The 21357-nt window shown below is 44.4% G+C and overlaps 2 protein-coding genes across 8 annotated transcripts; both read left to right on the forward strand.

Moving 5' to 3' along the window:
* Positions 1-281: 281 nt before the first annotated feature.
* On the forward strand, positions 282-9845 carry usp5 (ubiquitin specific peptidase 5 (isopeptidase T)). 4 transcript variants are annotated; one of them, XM_067237769.1, is made up of 20 exons: positions 282-532; positions 1193-1321; positions 1513-1579; positions 1678-1805; positions 1982-2127; positions 2551-2735; positions 2909-3003; positions 3741-3934; positions 4071-4142; positions 4474-4564; positions 4666-4791; positions 4986-5139; positions 5582-5756; positions 6000-6088; positions 6404-6589; positions 6957-7100; positions 7193-7338; positions 8207-8357; positions 8462-8546; positions 9077-9845. In XM_067237769.1, the coding sequence occupies exons 1-20, from the start codon at positions 425-427 to the stop codon at positions 9168-9170; spliced, it is 2565 nt and encodes an 854-aa protein (XP_067093870.1). In that variant the 5' UTR covers positions 282-424; the 3' UTR covers positions 9171-9845. The 4 variants fall into 4 exon arrangements, with proteins under 4 accessions (XP_067093870.1, XP_067093871.1, XP_067093873.1 ...); XM_067237770.1 differs by having other exon boundaries at positions 1516-1579; XM_067237772.1 differs by having other exon boundaries at positions 1516-1579; positions 6404-6532.
* A 373-nt stretch (positions 9846-10218) lies between these two features.
* On the forward strand, positions 10219-14883 carry cd4-2.2 (CD4-2 molecule, tandem duplicate 2). Of its 4 annotated transcripts, XM_067238488.1 has the most exons (10): positions 10262-10283; positions 11176-11300; positions 11384-11418; positions 11524-11703; positions 12112-12246; positions 13041-13274; positions 13405-13467; positions 13552-13724; positions 14052-14119; positions 14273-14883. In XM_067238488.1, the coding sequence occupies exons 3-10, from the start codon at positions 11394-11396 to the stop codon at positions 14343-14345; spliced, it is 951 nt and encodes a 316-aa protein (XP_067094589.1). In that variant the 5' UTR covers positions 10262-10283; positions 11176-11300; positions 11384-11393; the 3' UTR covers positions 14346-14883. The 4 variants fall into 4 exon arrangements, with proteins under 4 accessions (XP_067094588.1, XP_067094592.1, XP_067094591.1 ...); XM_067238487.1 differs by lacking the exon at positions 11176-11300 and having other exon boundaries at positions 10219-10283; XM_067238491.1 differs by lacking the exon at positions 11176-11300 and having other exon boundaries at positions 10219-10283; positions 12112-12203; positions 13100-13274.
* The last annotated feature ends 6474 nt before the right edge of the window (positions 14884-21357 follow it).

A 21357-nucleotide genomic window follows, 5' to 3' on the forward strand; every position in this document is an offset into this window, starting at 1 on the left:
GTCACGTAAAGCTGTTAAACTAGCATAGGCCTACAATGCGGATTAACGTAAGAATTTCATTGCGTATAGCTACTTGTACTGAACTCAAAGACCTTGATTTCCAATGTTATGTGCGATAAATTACATTTAACCAATCTTATGTTAAGCTACTCCATGCTACACAAGACTGCGGACTTGTTATCGCTTGCGACTGTTGTGTGCACGTTCGGCCTTGTGTCGACAGACGGCGCACGAAACCCAGAACAGGTCCATCAGTGAGTTATTCATTCCAAAGTGGATAGCTAGCTAGCCAGCTTGACAGACAGGGAGTGGGGATACGAACGATTCCAACGCCAGACACGCCGTTTGAGCCGAGGAATCAAAAGCTGGGGTCTGAACTAAAATAACAAGTGTCCGACTCAAAGGCTGACTTACATAGATTGACATGGCGGAGGTTAGTGATATTCTGATGTCAGTTCTGTCCACAATTCGGGTACCGAGGCCCGGGGACCGTGTTCACAAAGACGAATGCGCCTTGTCATTTTCCTCTCCGGTGAGCAACCCATCATCCTCTTATTTCTGTTTAAACTGTCTCTTTAAATATCCTATGTTATGCAGTGATTGTTAATGCATATGTCTATCCTATTATCCTATCTTACCCTACCCTATCCTATTTATACGTTATAATATTGGTTCGATACCTAGCTAGTTTTGCTAGCTACCTAGTTAGCCTTGCTAGATAGCTTGCTAATGCAAGTGAACGTAGGCCGGTAGGCTAATGTAGGCAAAGTTAGCTAAGCTTGCTAGCTAACGTTAACTGCGTGGCTAATGCTAGCGGTTGTTGCCAAATTGTCTCGTTTGTAAGACTAACTGCAGTATGACATTACTGTTTTCAGTTTACTTATACCCATGTGTTAGAAAGCTTGCTAGCCCAACTTCTAGCAGAAACGTTAGCTAACTAAGCTATCTACACCACATTAATATAATGAATAGCTGGCTAGCTAGTGTGTTCAGTTAGTTACATCGCTAGCCATCCACACAAAAGTTTAATTTTAAATGGTTATCACTTTTTCCCTATCCATTTGCATATTGATGATGTCAGGTGGGCAGTGTAGCAATGTCTCATGTCACGTAACACTTAACGTGGTGCCAAACTGACCCAGGTTGGCTGAACAGGTAAGCAACATGTCTCTTACACATTTTTTATTCTCAGGAGAGTGAGGGAGGCCTGTACGTGTGCATGAACAGTTTCCTTGGCTTTGGCAGCCAGTATGTAGACAGACACCACACCCGGACTGGACAGCGGGCGTACCTGCACATCACCCGGACGCGTAAAGCTCAGGTAACCATCGCTCTTTCGCTGACTACTGTCATCTTTTTATGTCCACAGAGAATTGCAAATATTGCTTGCATGTTGTTATTTTTTTACAAATGATATCGGGAGTTGTAGATATGTAAGTATTATGCTACTGAGACAACATTTGTTGATTAAACAGTGGCTGCATATTGATTAGTATTTGTGGTTTTCTCTAGAAGGAAGAGGACAACAATTCTGGATCTGGAGACCCACCCAAGAAAAAACCCACCAGGTTGGCCATAGGTGAGAGAAGTGTTTAGTTTAGACAAACAGTCTGCGGTCTGAGTGTTTTTTTACCTCTCCTACTGATCTAGGTCTCTCTCTCTCTCTCTCTCTGTCAGGGATCGAAGGAGGGTTCGATGTGGAACAGGAGCATTGTGAGGAGGAAGTGAAGGTGGTCCTCTTACCTGACAGACAGGAAGTGACAGCTGAGGACATCGGCAGAATGCCTGATGTTGTGAGAGAGCGGGTGAGGCTCACCATTTGTAAACACCTCACTGCGGCAGAGCTTATATATACATTAAAATCAAACTGCTCAGAGTTTCTGTCAGAATTTTATCCGAAACCTTCGGACCGTCACAGAAGAGGTCTTCATGTTACTGGGTGGTAGTAGTGTGATAACCTGCCTGTGTTGTGTCGGTGCAGGTGTCTCTCTCCATGGCTGGGCTGATGGCGGCAGACTCGGTGTCTCACGCCCTGCAGGTGCAGCAGTGGGACGGGGAGGTGAGACAGGAGTCCCGACACGCTGCCGGCCTCAAACAGCTCGACAACGGCATCAAGATCCCCCCAAGGTGAGACGCGGAAACCCCGCTACATTTACATTTAGCAGACGCTCTTATCCAGAGCGCCTTACAGTAAGTACAGGGACATTCCCCCCGAGGCAAGTAGGGTGAAGTGCCTTGCCCAAGGACACAACGTCATTTTGCACGGCCGGGAGTCGAACCAGCAACCTTCTTATTAATAGCCCGGTTCCCTAACCGCTCAGCCATCTGACCCCAGCTGCAGACTCACCTGCCTTTTATCTCACTTACTTGAGATGCTCACTTACTAGCAAGTAGAGGTCTGCTCGTTGTGTTCACAGCTTTTTTTGTGTTATTACTGTCTCATCTGATCTGTGAAAACAAATCTTTTCTCTGTCTTTGTTTCGCCCTTTCTCTCTTGCCCTCTCTCTCTCTCACCCTCTCTCTCGCCCTCTTCCTCCCTGACTGCGGCAGTGGCTGGCGTTGTGAGGTGTGTGACCTGCAGGAAAATTTGTGGATGAACCTGACGGACGGCATGGTGTTGTGTGGGCGGAGGTATTTCGACGGCACGGGGGGGAACAACCACGCCCTCCTGCACTTCCAGCAGACGGGACACCCGATCGCCGTCAAACTGGGCACCATCACCCCCGACGGAGCAGGTGAGCCCCAGGGACGCGCACAGCCGCTTGTCACGTTGGATCATAGAGGAAGTTGCACGGACGCAGTTTTCACTCAGGCTACTGAGTGGAAATCTGTCCCCGTGGCCCGGGGTGTGACGTTCTTTGTACTGCCCCGTGAGCTGAAGCCCCCCCCCCCGTCGTTGTGTCTCCAGATGTTTACTCGTACGATGAGGATGACATGGTCCTGGACCCCAAGCTGCCGGAACACCTCGCCCACTTCGGCATCGACATGATGACCATGGAGAAGGTAGGATCCAGCTCGCCCCGTCAGCACGTCGCCCCTCTGGAGAGAGCGGACTGCTGTGCTCTCTTAACAGAAATGTCAGTCATTGTCAATGACTTAGTTTGATTACTGGAAAACCAGGCTGGCTTAAACGTGTATTGAAGTTGACCTTAAGCCCCCTTGTCTGTGATTCGCTGTGATTATGATTCCATCTTTTGCGAGGACAGAGTCAGCACTCTGCTTTTTGCTACGCCTGTTGGTATGCGACAGTGACACAGATAAATTTGCTAGTTCCTTGTTGGCAGTCTGCCATGGTGCCAGAGCTGGCCCTGATTCAAAGCTGCAATTGAGTTCTAACAGCAGGCTGGAAAACTGCAGTGGGGGAGGCCAGCACTCATAAAACTCCATATCATTTCTTATAACCTCGTTCTCTGCCCCTCCCTTCTTCCTTTGTCGTTCTCCGCTGCTACTCCCAGTCCTCCATTATCACATCCACCTGTTCTCTCCCCAACTCCCCTCCCGCTCTCCCTTGCATGTCTCTCTCTTACCTTCTTGCTCGCTCATCCCTCTCCTTCAACACCTGAGTCTCCTCTCTCTCTGTTTCTGTCTCTCTCTCTGTCTCTCTTTTGCTCTCTGTGTCTCTCTCGCCCTCTTCCTCCCTGATTTCCTGCAACCATCAAATACAATTCTCTTCCATTCCTCCTGTTTTTATTGATTTTATTCAGACTTTTTATTGACTTTGTTTCCTCTCCGCCCTGCAGACGGAGAGGACGATGACTGAGCTGGAGATAGCGGTGAACCAGCGCGTGGGGGAGTGGGAGATGATCCAGGAGTCTGGCACCACCCTGAGGCCCCTGTCGGGCCCGGGCCTGACAGGGATGAAGAACCTGGGCAACAGCTGCTACCTCAACTCTGTCATGCAAGTGCTGTTCACCGTGCCAGACTTCCAGAGCAAGTCAGTACCTCACCGTCTCCCTCCAGCCCAGGCTTCAGAGCACTGAGCTGGAACCATTTTTATTAGAAGACAATATCGCTATAGAAACAGATTTGTTTTCACAATGACCCAACTGTATTGTTACCTTTTGCCGTAGGTATGTCTCCAACATCGAAAAGATCTTCGCCGAAGCCCCCAGCGATCCCACCCAGGACTTTAAAACTCAAGTGTGAGTGTTCAACACACCTTCCTAACCACTGGTCTGACACCGGTGCTCGTTCCAGCAGTGCTGTAGCTGTCTTTCACCAGTAGATGTCACTAATCGCGCACACACGGAATGTCACAATGCCGAATCTTTATTGAAATGGCAATGCACACTCTTGTCATGAGACGTAGTTGCATTTCTAACCCTCCCACACGCAGAACATGCACAGGCTCATACTGCCTGCTTTGGTTCCGTCTATTACAAAGTCATCCTTCACACGCTCACAAATACATCTTCATCGACACTATCGCAGTAGTTTACCCGTAAACAAAATGATACCTTCTGTGTCCCTCAGAGCTAAGCTGGGCTATGGTCTGTTGTCAGGAGAGTACTCCAAACCAGCCCTTGATCCTGGGGACGAGACCAACGCCTCTTCTGAACCCAGGGTAGGCGTGACTCTGCGTCGTCAACTCACTACACGGCTTGGATGTTTCGGTTTTGGTCTTTTTTTTTACCGTGGCTGATTGCAATCGTTTTTTGTTTCCAGGGCGACCAGGTTGGCATTGCGCCGCGCATGTTCAAAGCACTTGTGGGGCGGGGCCACCCCGAGTTCTCCACCAATCGGCAGCAAGATGCACAGGAGTTCTTATTGCACTTCATTAACATGGTCGAGGTGAGCCCTTCCTCCCGCGCCTTCCTCTCTACCTGCCGCCTGCTTCTCTCTCTCTCTCTCTCTCTCTCTCTCTCTCTCTCTCTCTCTCTCTCTCTCTCTCTCTCTCTCTCTCTCGCTTTGTCTCTGTCTCTCTCGCGCGCTTTGTCTCTCTCTCTCTCGCGCGCTTTGTCTCTCACTCGCTTTGTCTCCTGTAGAGAAACTGCCGCTCAGGAGCGAACCCTTCCGAAGCCTTTCGCTTCCTGGTGGAGGAGCGGATCGTGTGCCAGCAGTCCCAGAAAGCCAAGTACACACAGAGGGTGGACTACATGCTGCAGCTGCCCGTGCCCATGGACCAGGCCACCAACACAGGTGAGGGCCGGCACTGCCCCCAGGGGATCCACACCTGCCCTGTTAACCATCATCATCATTTACATGTATTCATTTAGCAGATGCTTTTATTCAAAGCGACTTCCAAGAGAGAGCTTTACAAAAGTGCATAGGTCAATGATTATAAACAACGAGATAGCCTCAAAACATTGTGGGTACCCAAGATATGACACCCTTTTGGGGGGGGGGGGGGGGGGGGGGGGGGTAAATAAGAAGGTTGCCGGTTCGATTCCTGGATGTGCAAAATGATGTTGTGTCCTTGGGCAAGGCACTTCATCCTACTTGCCTCGGAGAGAATGTCCCTGTACTTACTGTAAGTCGCTCTGGATAAGAGCGTCTGCTAAATGACTAAATGTAAATGTAAGTAGGATGTTGGAGTAACGATGGATGGTCTCTTTCTTAACCCGCCTGCCTCCGTCACCAGAGGAGCTGCAGGAGGCAGAGAGGCGGCGCGAGGCGGCTGACTCGTCGGGCGCCCCGCCCCCGGCGAGCGTGCGCGCCCGGATCCCCTTCACGGCGTGCATGGCGGCCCTCAGCGAACCCGAGACGCTCACGGACTTCTGGAGCTCCGCCGTGCAGGCCAAGACCAGCGCCACCAAGTAGGGACACGCACAAGATGTGCGCTCCTCGCGAGCGGCCTGGGTTCGAATCCGGCCCAGGCCCTTTACTACATCTCTCTCTCTCTCTCTCTCTCTCTCTCTCTCTCTCTCTCTCTCTCTCTTCCACACATTTGCTGTCCTCTCCTTAAAAACACTGTCTCTGTTGAAAATAATAATACAGGCAGAAATGCCATAAAAAAAAATAATGATAACAATCATTGAAATGCTGTCTCCTTCCGCCAGAACGACGCGCTTCGCTTCCTTCCCTGATCACTTGGTGATCCAGATAAAGAAGTTTACCTTCGGGTTGGACTGGGTCCCCAAGAAACTGGGTAGGCAGTGGCCTTTTTACATTTAAGATTCGTATATATAGGAGTCAGATGGCTGAGTGGTTAGGGATTCAGGCTAGTAATCTGAAGGTTGCCAGTTCGATTCCAACTGATGTTGTGTCCTTGGGCAAGGCACTTCACCCTACTTGCCTCGGGGGGAATTTCCCTGTGCTTACTGTAAGTCGTTCTGGATAAGAGCGTCTGCTAAATGACTAAATGTAAATGTTTATGATATGCACCTTCCTGCCCCAGTAACTTCCTGATGGTGCCAAACTGATGGCTGTAGTGACTCATGTTGTGTTGCTGATTTGTTGACAGACGTGAGCATAGACGTTCCCGACACGTTGGATCTGAGCGCGCTCCGTGGGACCGGCCAGCAGCCGGGGGAGGAGCTCCTGCCGGAGGTGGCCCCGCCTCCGCTCATGACCCCTGACGTGGAGGTCAAAGGTATCCTGGGTTTCCACGGCAACGAGGAAGACGACTCTCTCTACTCTCCACTGCTGTGTCAGTTCGTCTGTCGTTTCTGGAACTTTCCTTCCTTCTCCTCCTGACTCGCCTGTCGTTCGTCATCATCTTTTCTAGCTTTCTTTTTTCCCTCTTTTTCTGTTTCCTTGTTTCCTGTCTGGATTTCGTCTGTGTCTCTGTTAGCATCCTCAAATTATTTGTCTTAAGTTTGCACCAAAGGGAGGCCATTCAAGTTGACGTTTATTTATATTTCAGTACATTTGTTTTCATATCATTTTTTGGTTATATCATTTCTTAGTATTTCTCAGTTTTCAGAATGGTTCAGTTATTTATCAAGTATGGTTTTGTGTGTACAGTATTTGCCTCCTGTTTAAATGTGCTCCATCTCTGCTCCCTCTGGCCTCAGCCCCAGTCCTTGACGACTCCACTGTGTCCCAGTTATGTGAGATGGGTTTCCCCCTGGAGGCCTGCAGGAAGGCCGTGTACTACACTGGGAACACTGGGATTGACGCCGCCATGAACTGGGTCATGGGCCACATGGATGACCCAGGTGGGGAACTAAGTAGTATATATGTATATAATATAAATATATATATATATTTTTTAAATAAAATATTTTTTCCTTCTTGTGATTGGCCCCAGATTTCTCCGCCCCCCTGGTGTTGCCAGGCTGCAGCTCCGCCCCCGGGACCACTCCCACCGCTGAGAGTGTACCCGAGGAGCACCTGGCGACCATCGTATCCATGGGCTTCAGCAGAGACCAGGCGACACGGGCGCTGAGGGCCACGGTGAGACACGAGACATCAAGGGGGGGGGGGGAGAGAATGTCCCTCTACTTACTGTAAGTCGCTCTGGATAAGAAAACCCTAAATTTACCAGCAGGCTGAGATAAAAGGGGTCTGTGTTCACACCAAACGGCAAGGGAATTATTTGCGCAAATTTTTGCGTTGCATTCATTTGTGTTTATTAGCGCGTTCTTTTTCACGCGAATTCACGTGTTTGCATTGACTTTACATGTAATCTCGCCGCGCACAAGATTGTGCTTTGCGTTCGCTGTGAACACAGCATGATGTGTATCACAACCGTTCACTTGGCTGACATGTCTGAAAGCGCTGTCCACATAGATCCTGCATCCCAGAATATCCTGTGGATCAAACATTCAAACAAAGATTGACTTTTCGAGGTTACGTACTCTGAACTGTGCCGCAATTTTTCTCTGAACAAGGAAAGGCTGCCATGCATGGGAATCAAACTGTACTGTCAGCTGAAAGTGTGGTTTTAAAAAATAGCTATGAAAATTGCTGAATTTTCTTTCAGTCTGTGTGATTCCGTCTGTGATTCAGAGAAAATTCAGAGAAAAGAGGAAGAAGGGAAGGGAAAAAAGGAAGATGGAACAAATTTCGGAAGAAAAACTGGCTTTAAACATGAAGTCCATGTTGCCTACTCAAGCAATCTTTAGAATTAGAGTGCAGGACCCCAGCATAGCAACTTTGCTCTATCTGGTGTCCTGTACAAAACTTTGTTTACTCACCACACACATTTGTTTGTTTTTAATACACACCTAGTTCAACCATTTGGAGTAACACATGACCTACAGAGATCCCTAAGAACCTTAACCCTCCCCCCCCCTCTCTCTGTCTCTCTCTCTCCTGACAGAGTAATGTTCTAGAGAGGGCAGTTGACTGGATCTTCTCCCACCTGGACGACCTCGAGTCCATGGAGGTGTCGGAAGGGGGGCGCTCTGCCGCTGAGAGTGAGGCCAGCAGGGACCCTCCTCCTGGGCCACGCGTCAGAGACGGTCCTGGCAGTAAGTCTGCCCCGAGGGACTGGAGGGGGGGGGGGGGGGGGATGCTCTCTGTCTCTCTCACACCATCTTTCTTATTCTTCCCCCATCTCTCGTTCTGCCTCTAGAGTACGAGTTGTTTGCCTTCGTCAGTCACATGGGCACCAGCACCATGTGTGGCCACTACGTCTGCCACATCAAGAAGGACCAGCAGTGAGTAACTGCTTCCTGTTACGACCAGAGGAGGAAACCCTGTAGAGGGTTCTCTCTCTCTGTCTGTCTGTCTGTTTGTCTCTCTCTGTCTCTCTCTATCTCTCTGTCTGTGTGTGTCTCTCTCTCTGTGTCTCTCTCTCCCTCCTGTAGATGACAATCTCTTACTCATGCAGAGCAGTTTTCAACACACCCGATTCAAATGAATGTTCGTCATCAGGCTTCTGCTGAGCTTTGTAACTACCCATTCATGTGAATCAGGGAAACATCTAAAACATGCCGGTGGGTCTCTGAGGACCAGGGTTGAGAAGCACTGATTTTGAGCTTTAGCCCCTCACAAGAGTCCTACGTAGGAGGCAAGCAAGGGCACAACTGTTGGTGGCCTACTTTAGGATTGACGGTTACTTGCGAGGTAGACAGAAATCCAAGTGCTGTTTTAAAAGTGACTGGCTGTCTTTTTACCCTGCCTGTTACTGATCTGCTGAATCTTTCTTCTTCTTTTCCTTCTGTGTCCTTCCTTCTTCCTCTCCCAGGTGGGTTATCTTCAACGATCAGAAGGTGTGTGCCTCAGAGAAGCCTCCCAAGGACCTTGGTTACCTGTACTTCTACCGAAGAGTGGCAGAGTGAACGCAGGAGGGAGGAAGGAAGTTTTTCGTGAGGGGGAGGGGAGGGAGGGCAGAGCAGCAGAGCACCGACACTCACACACAGTAAGCACTGTCACACTCTTAACGGGCCACTAAGAAATGCTTTCACACGGGGCTTCTGAACTGACAAAATGAGGTTGTAAATACGCTTCTCGGTTGTGTTGCAAGGGGTGCTCTTTCGCGAAGGGTTTGCGTAGGTCTTGGTGGCAGGCTTTTGGTTCATTTCAAGTACAAGTTCATCCCCTCTGTTGACTCAAGAGGCTGTTGATATTGTATATCTGTGGCTGGTGAACACTGCCCCTTCCTTCTCTAGACACTCTCATCTCCTCCCTTATTGGATAGCTGCCATTGTGATGTAACCGCTTCTTCAGCCAAACACCACCTTCCCTGCTCCACCTGTTCCAATAAAATGGTTACAAGAAACAGTTTGACATTCACTATCCCAAATATCTATTAAACAAAGGATAAGAACAGTTCAAATGTGTATTTAAAAAAAAAACTGTAATAAAAAGTTCAATAAACACCAAACCGAACTGGTTGTTATTTGAAGTGTGGTGAGGGTTATTTAGGAAGGTGGTTTCATTTTATTTTGTTTATTTTGCATAAATGAATTCCTTTGTTACTTTTGCTCTGACAAATAAAGACTTGTCTTTCTGCCGTTCTTGTCTGTTGCTTCACTTTTTGGAAACGTTTTTGAAAGGTAGAGACAACGTTATTACAGATCGTATCTGTTTTCATTGTAATTTTGCTGGGTTTGACACCCACACTAATCACTAGTCTAAGTCTATATGTATTTCCAGCAAAGGACGTAAACTTGAGCAGTTTCTATGTGCCTACACACTAGCCTACTTGTAGCCTACTTGTAGGCTTGTAGCGTGTATTGCGTTACATTTCAACGTGTTAAAGAAGGATTCCTGTCACTTGCAGTAAGGTATAGACCCTGTTTCGTTTGTGCATCTCCATGCTGCAGCTTTCCAAGTTGCAGTTTCCTCAGATCTCTTCCGCTATATTCACCTCCTCAATCCTCTACCCTGTCTTCTTAATCAGTGTGTTGTGTCGAACAGAGCAAGAAATAAAAGATCAACTGCAGTAGCAGGTAAGAAATACCAAACTAGACAAATCACCATAAATAAGTTACTATTTTTGTGAAGATCTGACAATGTTGTAGAGTTGGAATGTTAGGCATATAGCTTATATCACCCTACTTTAGGTTAAAATGATACAATTGTCATTAAGACATACAAACATATAATAACGTGGTTGTAAATGACGATTAGGCCTAATTGTTATTCATATTTGTATAAGTTTGAATTTGAATGGGTTTTCCGAGGTAGGCTATAGGTAACAAAACGCAAAATAAGGAAAACTGTGGTCATGCAAAACCACGATTTTCAATAGAAAATTACGACTTTTTCGACTTTCGCATTGTTAGCAAAAATATATACAAAAGTTATGGATGGGTTCATTAGCCAAATTTCTTTTGTTTTACAGTTTATTCGCAGAGAGCAGTTATTGTAGGCTATTATAGCCTACGATTTTATAAAATGTTTACAGGATATTTAAAAATTCCATACGATTTACATGTATCGTTTCCAGCCAAATGTGCCTACTCAATTTGACCAATAACTTATTCAAAGTTTAACGAACTTCATCCACGTTTGTTAACTGAAGGAATTCAGTTGGCCCTATTTAGGTTTGAGATGTTGGTATGTTGCAGGGACTTTTTCCAATATTTAAATCGTATTTTATTCATTACGATCACCAGTATTATGATACTCTTTGATGCGGCTTAATCTCAATCCATTAACATTTCCATTTTAGCTTTAATGTAACGTATCATATGAGTTTAAAATGTATTAATAATTTATTCGTTATCTAGCCCTCTTCAATGCCACGTGTCGTGTCATTTCATTTATACAAACAAATCTACTTCTCTCTAAAATATTATATTCTTCTTAATTTCTTCAAAATGCATTCACCTATCTCAGAAGGAGAGAAAGAGAGTAAAAGAGCTGGAGAGAGGAAGTCGCTGTGGTCAGGCACCTCAAATGTCGATTCGTACCTAACAGAAGCTGTGTGTGGTGACTTTATGTTGCAGCTTCTCACACTGGAAGTATGGATACTTCAACTGCACTGATGTACAGTTTGATCTGATGCATCATTCTTTCTCATATCTCTGTTCATAATTTCTTTCAGAAAGAAGAAAATGAAGACCGTGTTTTTATTTTGTGGTGAGTGAAAAAATATAACCCACTGTTTTGATATACAATTACTGTAGAAGATTGTCACTGTGTTGGACACAATAACAATAACTCGCCTCTACATTTGTGTCACAGCCTTCCTTTCAGCTCTCGGTCTAGTTACATTAGAAGGGAACATTTTGTTTGTGAAACAAGGAGTGTCCACCAAAATCAACTGTGGGGTCAAAATCACTAACCAGAATGTAGAGTGGACATTTGGTGACCAGAAATCTTTGATTGTACGGATCAATGGGAGAAATGGAAAACAGACCAAAGGTAAACTAATAGCAATGACTTATTCAAAATCATATTCAAAATTGCATATTGCTAATTGTGCAGGTTACACCTTTCTATATCACATGTTCTTTCCGATGGAGGACAATATAACATGTAGATTAATGAATACAAGTCAGGTGTCTGAGTGGTTAGGGAATCGGGCTAGTAATCAGAAGGTTGCTGGTTTGATTCCCTGCCAGGCCAATGATGTTGTGTCCTTGGGCAAGGCACTACACCCTACTTGCCTCGGGGGAATGTCCCTGTACTTACTGTAAGTCGCTCTGGATAAGAGTGTCTGCTAAATGATTAAATGTAAATAGACTTACAGATAAAATAAATCTGTGCAGGTTCTTCTTTTCTGCCCTTCTCATTGATGTGGTCATGACCCTTGTCTGTTTCCCATGTTAGGCAATTTCCCCAACATCCAGGTAAAGCGTTCGGGAGAATACCTGGACATCCAGAGTGCAGACGTTGGACATGCGGGGCTGTACACTTGCAAGGTGGACAACACAGAGCACAGGCACAGACTCTACATAGTTACAGGTACTAGTCCTCTCACGGATCACGTTTATACGGATGCCACGGCCTGCATCTCTTCCTCTCACGGGAGACGACTAAGGGACAGCTGACCATTACATTTACATTTATGCATTTAGCAGACGCTTTTATCCAAAGCGACTTCCAAGAGAGAGCTTTACAAAAGTGCATAGGTCACTGATCATAACAACGAGATAGCCCAAAACATTGCGGGCAGCCAAAACATGAAGCATACATTGTGAAAAACCAAATAAGTGCCAAAGGGAAGAACCATAAGAGCATGCAGTTAAACAAGTTAAACAATTAAACCACATGAACCTCAAAAAGTATAAGAGTGTACCTGTAGAAAAGCAATCAACAGTAAAATATTTCACAGCGAGTACAATAATTTAAATCCGTTACAACTAACCAACAAGAGCAACAAGTCTCTCAATAAGAGTCATTGTGATCCTGGAGGAAACTAGCATCAGGTCCAGCAAATCATTCCTAAGTACCGTTGTACTCACAGTACATGTGACTGGACGCGTGATATTTCTGGGTTCTCACTTACATTTACATTTAGACATTTAGCAGATGCTCTTATCCAGAGCGACTTTCAGAAAGTACAGGGACATACCCCCGAGGCAAGTAGGGTGAAGTGCCTTGCCCAAGGACACAACGTCATTTTGCACGACCGGGAATCGAACCGGCAACCTTCAGATTACTAGCCCGATTCCCTAACCTAATGTCATCTCTTGTTTTCCTTCCTTCCTCTGCTTCTCTACACTTTGTTTTTCATCCCCTCCCCCTGCTGACCCTAGCCTCAGTGTCCCCTTCCAGTGATATCCTGCTGGGCACTGCTGCCTCTCTCCACTGCCAGGTGACTGGGGAGCCCAAGCCCAAGGTGGAGTGGCTGCGTCCGGGCGGTGAGCTCGCAGAGTCCTCTGGGCAGGTCCAGCTCAGCGATGTGACCCTGGAGGATGCTGGCCACTGGACCTGTCAGATCTCTAAGGATGAGGAGATCCATCAAGAGACCGTGAACATTCGTGTGCAAAGTACGGTTGTCTCAGAACTTCTAAACCCCCCACTCCTAACAGGTTTTGATTAGCACGTGTCATATATAAGACCTAAGGTTCTTCGTCAAAATAATGTGTAGCTGATAACACAGTGACTGTGCTTTCTCAGGTTCCAAACCCACAGTCCCACCCTCTGGACCAAGAGATGTCACAGTGACTCAATGCCTCAACTGTACGTAACTCTGGCTGAACCACATAAAGTATTTCCTCATTCCATACCATGATAACAAACCCTTTATGTGTCTGTGTCTCCCAGGTAGCGCTGTCCTCCAGCCTGAAGGAGGGGAGGTGGGTGTACCCGGAAAGGGGGGGCTGTCTCTGTGGGGGTTGAGCCTATGGGTGTGGATAGCAGTGGGGGCCGGAGGCCTGGTGCTGATCCTGCTGGTGGTGTTGGTGGTCCTCATGCAGCGCAGAAACAGAAGGATGAAGGTAGGGTGAAGACAGGGTGCGGACACTTCACCTCCAGACAGGGGAACCGTAGCGGGGGGCAAGATTAGGATGAGGGCCCTAGTCACACAGGGGGGGCCAGCGGGACCCCATACTGTCCTGTATGGTTTTGATATTGGGGGCTTGGAGTACAAATTAGCTGGGGGGGTCCAGAAATCCTAGTGGCGCCCCTGCCTCCGGGAAAGCGGAATACCTAAGTACTGAAGCTTGATCATATGCTTAATTGACAAATGTATTTAGGGAATTGAGAAATAAAGAAAACGAATACTTGCTTGTATTGTTTTATAATCGTTTTTTCTTCTTGTGCAGAGGAGAGGCCGCAAGCTGAGAACCGTCAGACAACCTTTGAAGCCCAATGAATACTGCCACTGCAACAAGTAAATACTCCAGTTTACTTCCCCAACCAATTCAGATTCCATATAACTGACAAGATGGACTTGTAGTTATGGTAGATGAGAAAGTGACCTGTTAATAACAGTACGTTGTACAGAAACTGTGAATTTAGGAAAGTTTTGTTGTGTTTGTTTGAGCAGGGCTGTGGGTCCCCCTCCAAAAGGAAGACCCAGAGAGAAGCCATCTCCTGTTGCCAAGCAACAGCACTAAACAGGTAGATCAAATGGAGGGAGTGGAAGGTAGATCGACTTAGAAGGAGACAGAAAAAGAGAGCGAGAGCGGGAGAGTCAGAGAGAGAGACTGAAGCGGAAGGATGAAGTGTAAAAAAAACGTTGAGAGAGAGAATGTGGTCAAAATTGCTTATAACTGTCCATAATAAAGATGTATTTTTTGTAACTTGCTTTCATAAAAGAAATATACTGCTCATATAGTACATTACTGCTGTATCAGGACTGGCTGGGAATATTTAGACAATGTTTTAAATGTGTAACTTTACATAAAATAAAAGGAATCATAATTTTGTCTGAATGTTTTTTCTTCTGGTCAATAAATGTTGATGACATTTTTGTTTTTATATTTTTACGTTTCACAAGGTTGTTATTCTTTGCCTTAACACAGTCTGCTTTCAACAACACGTTTTTTTATACTGTATACAGATACCTTCTATCGCTAACTGGTGCAGTTAAATGCAGACAGGTGCTTGTAACAGTGGTCACACGACCATACACACACACACACACACACCAAGATAGTCACAAACACCTGTGACAAACAACACAACACACTGGCCTGTGTGTTAAACACTGAATACAAGGAAGACTTGTAGGGAGTCAGGTGGCTGAGCGGTGAGGGAATCGGGCTAGTAATCCGAAGGTTGCCAGTTCGATTCCCGGTCATGCCAACTGATGTTGTGTCCTTGGGCAAGGCACTTCAAACTACTTGCCTCGGGGGAATGTCCCTGTACTTACTGTAAGTCACTCTGGATAAGACCGTCTGCTAAATGACTAAATGTAAATGTAAGACTTGCTGGAGTTTGTGTTGATACATCCAATTTGTGGATCTGTCCTTCAGTTCTCTAACCCTAACCCTTTTCTAAGTTTATATTTAAGATTCTTATATGTTTATTGTATGCACCTTCCTGCCACAGTGAATTCCTTGTTTGTGTGAACTCAATTGGCGAATAAAGCTATTTCTGATTCAGATTTTGATTCTGATATTCATTCAGATCCTCATTTATGTAGAAAACGCTACATTTCCTGCTCCTCCAGCAAACCTCTAGCATGGGATCAGTTCTAGACATAATACACATAGTTGGTATGATATCAGGTTTTTAGAGCAAGAACGTGCGCTGCTTGAGTGTGTGTGTGAGTGTGTGAGTGTGTGAGTGAGTGTGTGTGTGTGTGTGTGTGTGTGTGTGTGTGTGTGTGTGCGTGTGTGTGTGTGAGTGTGTGAGTGTGTGAGTGTGTGAGTGAGTGTGTGTGTGTGACACAGAGAGCCTCAGTACAGGGAAAGGATGGCAGCGCAGTCTAGCTTCCTGTCTCTGTGTGTGAGTGTGTTTGTGTGACTACAGTGTGTGTACAGTCTGATGTCAGACCAGAATTCATCTCAGCACTGAACACATCTCAGCGGTGAGTACGGCTCTAACACATCCACACATTTGATGATAAACTTGTCCAACTGCCGACATGGCAGTAGTAGGCCTTCGTCATCTATTGATTCTTCATAGATTAACTGATAAATCATAAGGGCCAATGGGCAAGGCCTAGTTATATCTTACCTGTTGGCTGCTGGAGAGCTTCAGAGGTAATTCTGTGTTTTAACGATTGTGGTCCTAAATGCATGACAAGAAAGCAGAGAATTTTAAATGATGGAACCGTAACCATGTTACAGGGACGTAGAGAACAGCTCAAAACGAGCTTGTGTAATAACTGCCATGCAAAAGTGGATGATTTCGCAATTGTCTATGTTGGTACGGAATGATACTGTACAGAGCATGTTCTAACTTGTATACTTAAACACATATTCTACATATATACCAGTAAATGAGATGTGTGTATAGTCACTGATCTTGTTCAATTACTTACCATTCTTTAGAGGGAAATTAAAAACACGTTGCCGTGTACATACTGCAGGTCCTAACACAATGTTTTGAATGTGGTGGATGTGTAGTTGTAGTTGTTGTAGTTGGTTCGTGCCAGCAGCGCATTCATTTGTAAATATTTATTTGATTACTTTACACAAAACAATCCCGTGCTCTTTTTTTTTACATTCCATACCTACGGCACACAAACCTAAAACATTCAAGCGGAAGTGGGATGAGTATGGCATTAAGGAAATTATTACTTTGCTGATTATTTAATCTATTTTTAAAGTAAACAGATACTGACTGGGTTAGTTGTCTTATCATAAAGCATTGAGAGTTGGGGGTGAGATCAGAAACCCCCTAGTTGTTGGGTTAGTTCCAGAGACTGAGCAGCGAGATCCGGGATTTACATTCAGCATCCTCCTGGCCGCTGACCTTTGGCTCTCGCCGTAGGACGTCCAAGAGCAGAGAGAACGACACTCGCACGCTCTTGTCAGAGTCTGGATTTTGTATTTTAATTTAGACAGATGAGCAAGATGGGGTAAGAGGGGGGAAAATGGTGGACGCTGGAAATGAACCCGGTTCTCGTAGTGTCACCTGTGTCCAGATCACAGGCCGTGGGGCCACATGCCAGGGACTGTCATAAGCAAACTTTTATGTGTATTTTTGTACATTGGCAGTCTTTCTGTGAATGTGTGGAGCTTGTTGCTTGTTTGCGCCCTTTACCACGTTGCATTCAACAAAATATCTTTCATTTGGACTTTTATAAACTTTATGACATATAATAACTTTAGAGTTGAGACACATTTCCTTTGTTGGGGTGTCTCTGCATATTATTTAGCCAATACTATTTCAATACTTAATTTTATACGTTCACCGCCACACAATATAATGTTGTCCTTTATATAGACAGAAATAGGTGTTATTAGAATTCTTTCAAAATTATTTTTTATTTTATGTAATAATTCTCTTCCTATACTATGGTGGATACTCGCATTAATATTTAGCTTTAGAATTTTCGTTTTTATCGAGGTTTTGAGAAATGTTCCCAAACCCTTTCTATAGTAATTGTGACATCATGATACAACCGTCATCAATAGCCAATGTTCAATATGACCTACTGTATATTGAACCTAGTAACTGACCTGTAGCAGTCAAGATCCTACTCAAGGATTCTACAAGATTACTAAGATGGTAAGGTTATTGTTCAAATGAAAAAACATAACAATTTTAAAAGATAGCAGTGTTACCTGAAATTAATGCATAAATAACACATTTGTTCGTTCTCACAGAGATTCACAGGATTTTCATCAAATACAACACAATTTCACATATTATGTTCTGTGATAAGCTACAGTTCGCCTTCTGTTTTGGCTGCTATGACTACACAGCTTAAAAAAAGACAAAAAAAGATTTTACACTTCTCATGTTCAGATCTCCACAGCAACACCAGTCAACAGCATTATTTTAATTCAATTAAATAAGGGTACTAGTGACCGTCAACCTCTCATTGAAAAAGCTTAGTTCTTGTCTGTATATATTTCACAGAACGCGTACTTCAAGAATGTTTGATAGCTCTCTGTAATAACGACCTTGTATGTGTCCTACCTGTGGTGATAAACTCGAAAAGCAATCAAATACATTCCTGAAAAATGTATACTGTGTTACATTTTTTGTAATTTGCTAACTGACACTTCTAACAGTTTATGTAGAAGATCAAATTCCCACAGAGATACTCATGACGTGTTAGTGAACCTTTAAGATGTGAATTTGTCCATTTTGGAGTATTCACAGGCCCATCAGGGACTAAACACACGCTCAACTCTGTGCTCTGCAGAATGAGATGGGCCCGCTGTCCAACCCTGTTAACCTGGACCCAGATTTAGACTCATCCTCTACATATATACTGAAATAATGCCTCTAGAAATGTGAAACCATAGAGATAGGATTATCAATGCGAACGGAACTCATATTTATAGCTTTCACAGCTGAAGTTCTTCGATAATACATTCTACAAAGTAAGATCAACAACAATCCTTTTGTTAGGGACTTTTAATGCAACTGGGTACCACAGTTTCTGCTTTCACAAAAGAAAGAAATTCTTTATTGCAGTAAAAAAAATATATATATTGACCCTTGACCTGGCAGGCCGACGCGCAATGAATTCACTGCGCTCTCTTTAATTAAGAATTGTGTCATAAATATGACTTCTGTAATATCACCTCAAGACACCTAAATATGTGCAACGTATCTGGTGAGGAGCGTCGTTTGGGGGATTCTGATATATTTCTGATACAGTTGCATCGGTCTCATGTACCTCATGGATTACTTTAACATCAAATGTAAATATGGATGTTCAGTACATGATGTGGTTGCGTCTTGAAAGTTACCAATCAATGCGATCTCTTCAACCTTGTTGTGAAGTGGGAAGTAAACCAATTCAGTAATCTGTAAACAAACTTCTGGTTTAAAACGTTCTTTTAGGGTTTGAGATTGGCCTGGGCATTTAAGAGCACATCACTCCAGAGTATTCATCATTCCAATTACTTTGAACTATTCTCATAACAGTATTAGTCTACTCTCTATCAAATACGTTACTATCATTAAATAAACAAAAGCATGGTTCTGGACTCCCCCTACACGGCCACAAAAGTTTTTGTCGAGCTGAGCCAGGTGCTTCCTCTCTCTCTAAACATGTTCTCGTTTTTCCAAAACTAGGTGAGCGAAGGAGTGTTTATTGCATGTGACATAAGGATTCCCTTTTTCATAATTTCACAAAGAACACAAATACACCCCTCTCCACCCTTTCTCTGTTAACCTCCGTCTCCATTAGTCTCCATTCAAACAGAAACTGAGATGTTTTGTTTGACGTTTGTTCCACCCTCCATTTTTTCCACTTACATTACCATTTGTATGTAAAATATGAAGCCACATCATCTTAATTACATCTATTTAGTGTCTTCCTGGTTGGTATGTGCCTACAATCATTACCTATTGTTTGTCTGTAACTAGAACAGTTTATAATCCATAATTAGTCACAACTAGTTCCAAAACAGCGTGAAAGGAACAATGAGTCTGTATTTGTCTTCTCTTGCACAACACTTCATGATAAACTTCCACTTAAAAAACCAACAGACAAAAAAAAATTCACAATCACTTGGACCAAAATGTCACTTCTTTGTGATCCCTAACCTGTGTTTCCACTGATATTTATCTATATAGAGAAGCACAAGTTATCACTGAACCAGAGACAGACAAGCTTACCAAGTCGTGTCTGTAGACCTCTCAAGTTTTCTTTCATTCTGATGAGCAGACACACCCCAGTTCCAACATCAGTGGACCCCCCAAATAGCCATTTTAAAAGTGAGAGAGAAAGAGAAAGAGAGCTTTTAGAAGTTTAAAATGTGTAGATGCCTAGAGACCGAACAATTGCAAAACAAGGGGAGACCCGACGTAGGAAAGACTGTGGGAGGTCATGATGAGTGGAAGCAGGGACATCTCGAAAAAGTGAATCACCTCCTCTTTCTCTCCCCTAGCCCACGCTATCAGTCTTTTTCTCTTTCAGTAATGACTCTGTGTGGTGCACGCCAACTTCATTGGGGCCCTGACTAACCAGGGAGTCCTCAACTCTCAGGTATTTTCCATCGAACCGAAGACGAGCAAGCGCAGACACATTCTGCTTTAGATCGATCAGCACCTGAGATGCTGATCGGAGTTGCATGCTCTGTGTGTTCTGTAAGGTAATTAGCTCACATCGAATCAGGACAGTTCACAGCACATGTGACAAAAACCATGTCGTCTGTCAAGACCTTTACGACAACCTTGCTCTGTTTCATTGAACCGAGAAATGGATGCATGGTAGCTTGTTGAAAAGGAGAGGTCGAAAGACAGAGAGAGAGAGAGAGAACAGTTGAAAGTTCACAACCTTTTTTTATTCTTTTTTTTAAACACAGAACAGAGTGAGACGGAGAGGTAAAGCATGAAAAGAGTAGAAACCTCAGTGAGATGGATGAGACGCGAGTCACATGTTTGTTCGGTCCTTGTTGTGGTTGATGTCGCTAAACCACCTGCTTGAGCATCCCGTCTCAACAGAACAGCACAGAACACAGACCCTCTAATCTGCTGAAAATTCATAGGCTCTCACTGACAAGGCAACACTAGGAATGCATGCTTAGAAATTTGCACTTTGTAAAGTTATTTAAACTAAAACTTTAAACCCAACTTGGTTTGAATCTCCAGAGAAATGCGTAAACAGAACATGAAACGACCATGTTTTGAACCAAAATGAATATCACCCTAGTCTGCAACTACTTTGTCCCTGCTTGCAAATAGGGCAAACTGTAGATTGGAGTTTGCTGGAGACTACATTGGTAGTGTCTCTCTATCTCTTCATTTTCTGTACCATCTCTCTGAGTATGCGCTATAGACCGTAGTCATGTGGATCGTGTGACCCTGCGGCTGAACAAAAGCACGGAGCCTGAAAGAGCATCACACAGTTTTTAAACAACACCTATACAGACCAAGGCAAACGTAACAATTCTGTTGTGAACTTCTGAAGTTGGCCTTTAAGTGGATAACTCTGAAAGTAACTACAGTGAGAACTCAGAGGAACACAGGTGGAGTGTGTTGCAGGCTTAACAAGCCTTTCTGTTCTACAGAGAGTGAACCGGACCCTCGGTTTGAGAGTACAGAATATGTGTAGGTGTCTCTCGACACATACAGTGGTCAGCAGTGTATATGATATGTGCTTGAATTCACTTAATAAGAGTTATTTATCATGGTGAGTCTTAGAGTCTATTAACTTAATTGTGTGAGAAAGTCAATCCAACCGATAGACGACACTCCCTGAAATAATTGCAGTTCAGTTACAGAAGCTGTGTTGCTGACTAAATTCAAGTTGATTTCGATGTATTTATAAATTTACGCTTGATTTGGAATGGAACGTTAAATTGAATGCAGTAAAGACGTTGGTGGAGCGTTAGAGACAGTTACTTTGATATAACGTCTTATTACCTACACGTAATTTGATCATTACTATTAATATTGCTCTACCTTGAAGGTGAAAATATATAGTTATCTTTGGATTTTACTTTTAATTTCATCTCAATAGGAAGTTACCCTTTGTCTGGAATGCTCATT

Source organism: Osmerus mordax, chromosome 6 (genome assembly GCF_038355195.1).
Source record: "Osmerus mordax isolate fOsmMor3 chromosome 6, fOsmMor3.pri, whole genome shotgun sequence".
NCBI lineage: Eukaryota > Metazoa > Chordata > Actinopteri > Osmeriformes > Osmeridae > Osmerus > Osmerus mordax.

What these genes read in the sequence shown, in the direction of transcription:
- usp5 (XM_067237769.1), top strand. Translation starts at nt 425, where the DNA reads ATGGCGGAGGTTAGTGATATTCTGATGTCAGTTCTGTCCACAATTCGG. An exon ending in GCCAAGACCAGCGCCACCAA is followed by an intron (nt 5,757 to 5,999) that starts GTAGGGACACGC and finishes TCCTTCCGCCAG; the next exon opens with AACGACGCGCTTCGCTTCCT. An exon ending in TCTCTACTCTCCACTGCTGT is followed by an intron (nt 6,590 to 6,956) that starts GTCAGTTCGTCT and finishes CTCTGGCCTCAG; the next exon opens with CCCCAGTCCTTGACGACTCC.
- cd4-2.2 (XM_067238487.1), top strand. Translation starts at nt 11,394, where the DNA reads ATGAAGACCGTGTTTTTATTTTGTG. An exon ending in GACCGTGTTTTTATTTTGTG is followed by an intron (nt 11,419 to 11,523) that starts GTGAGTGAAAAA and finishes TTTGTGTCACAG; the next exon opens with CCTTCCTTTCAGCTCTCGGT. An exon ending in GAATACTGCCACTGCAACAA is followed by an intron (nt 14,120 to 14,272) that starts GTAAATACTCCA and finishes TGTTTGTTTGAG; the next exon opens with CAGGGCTGTGGGTCCCCCTC.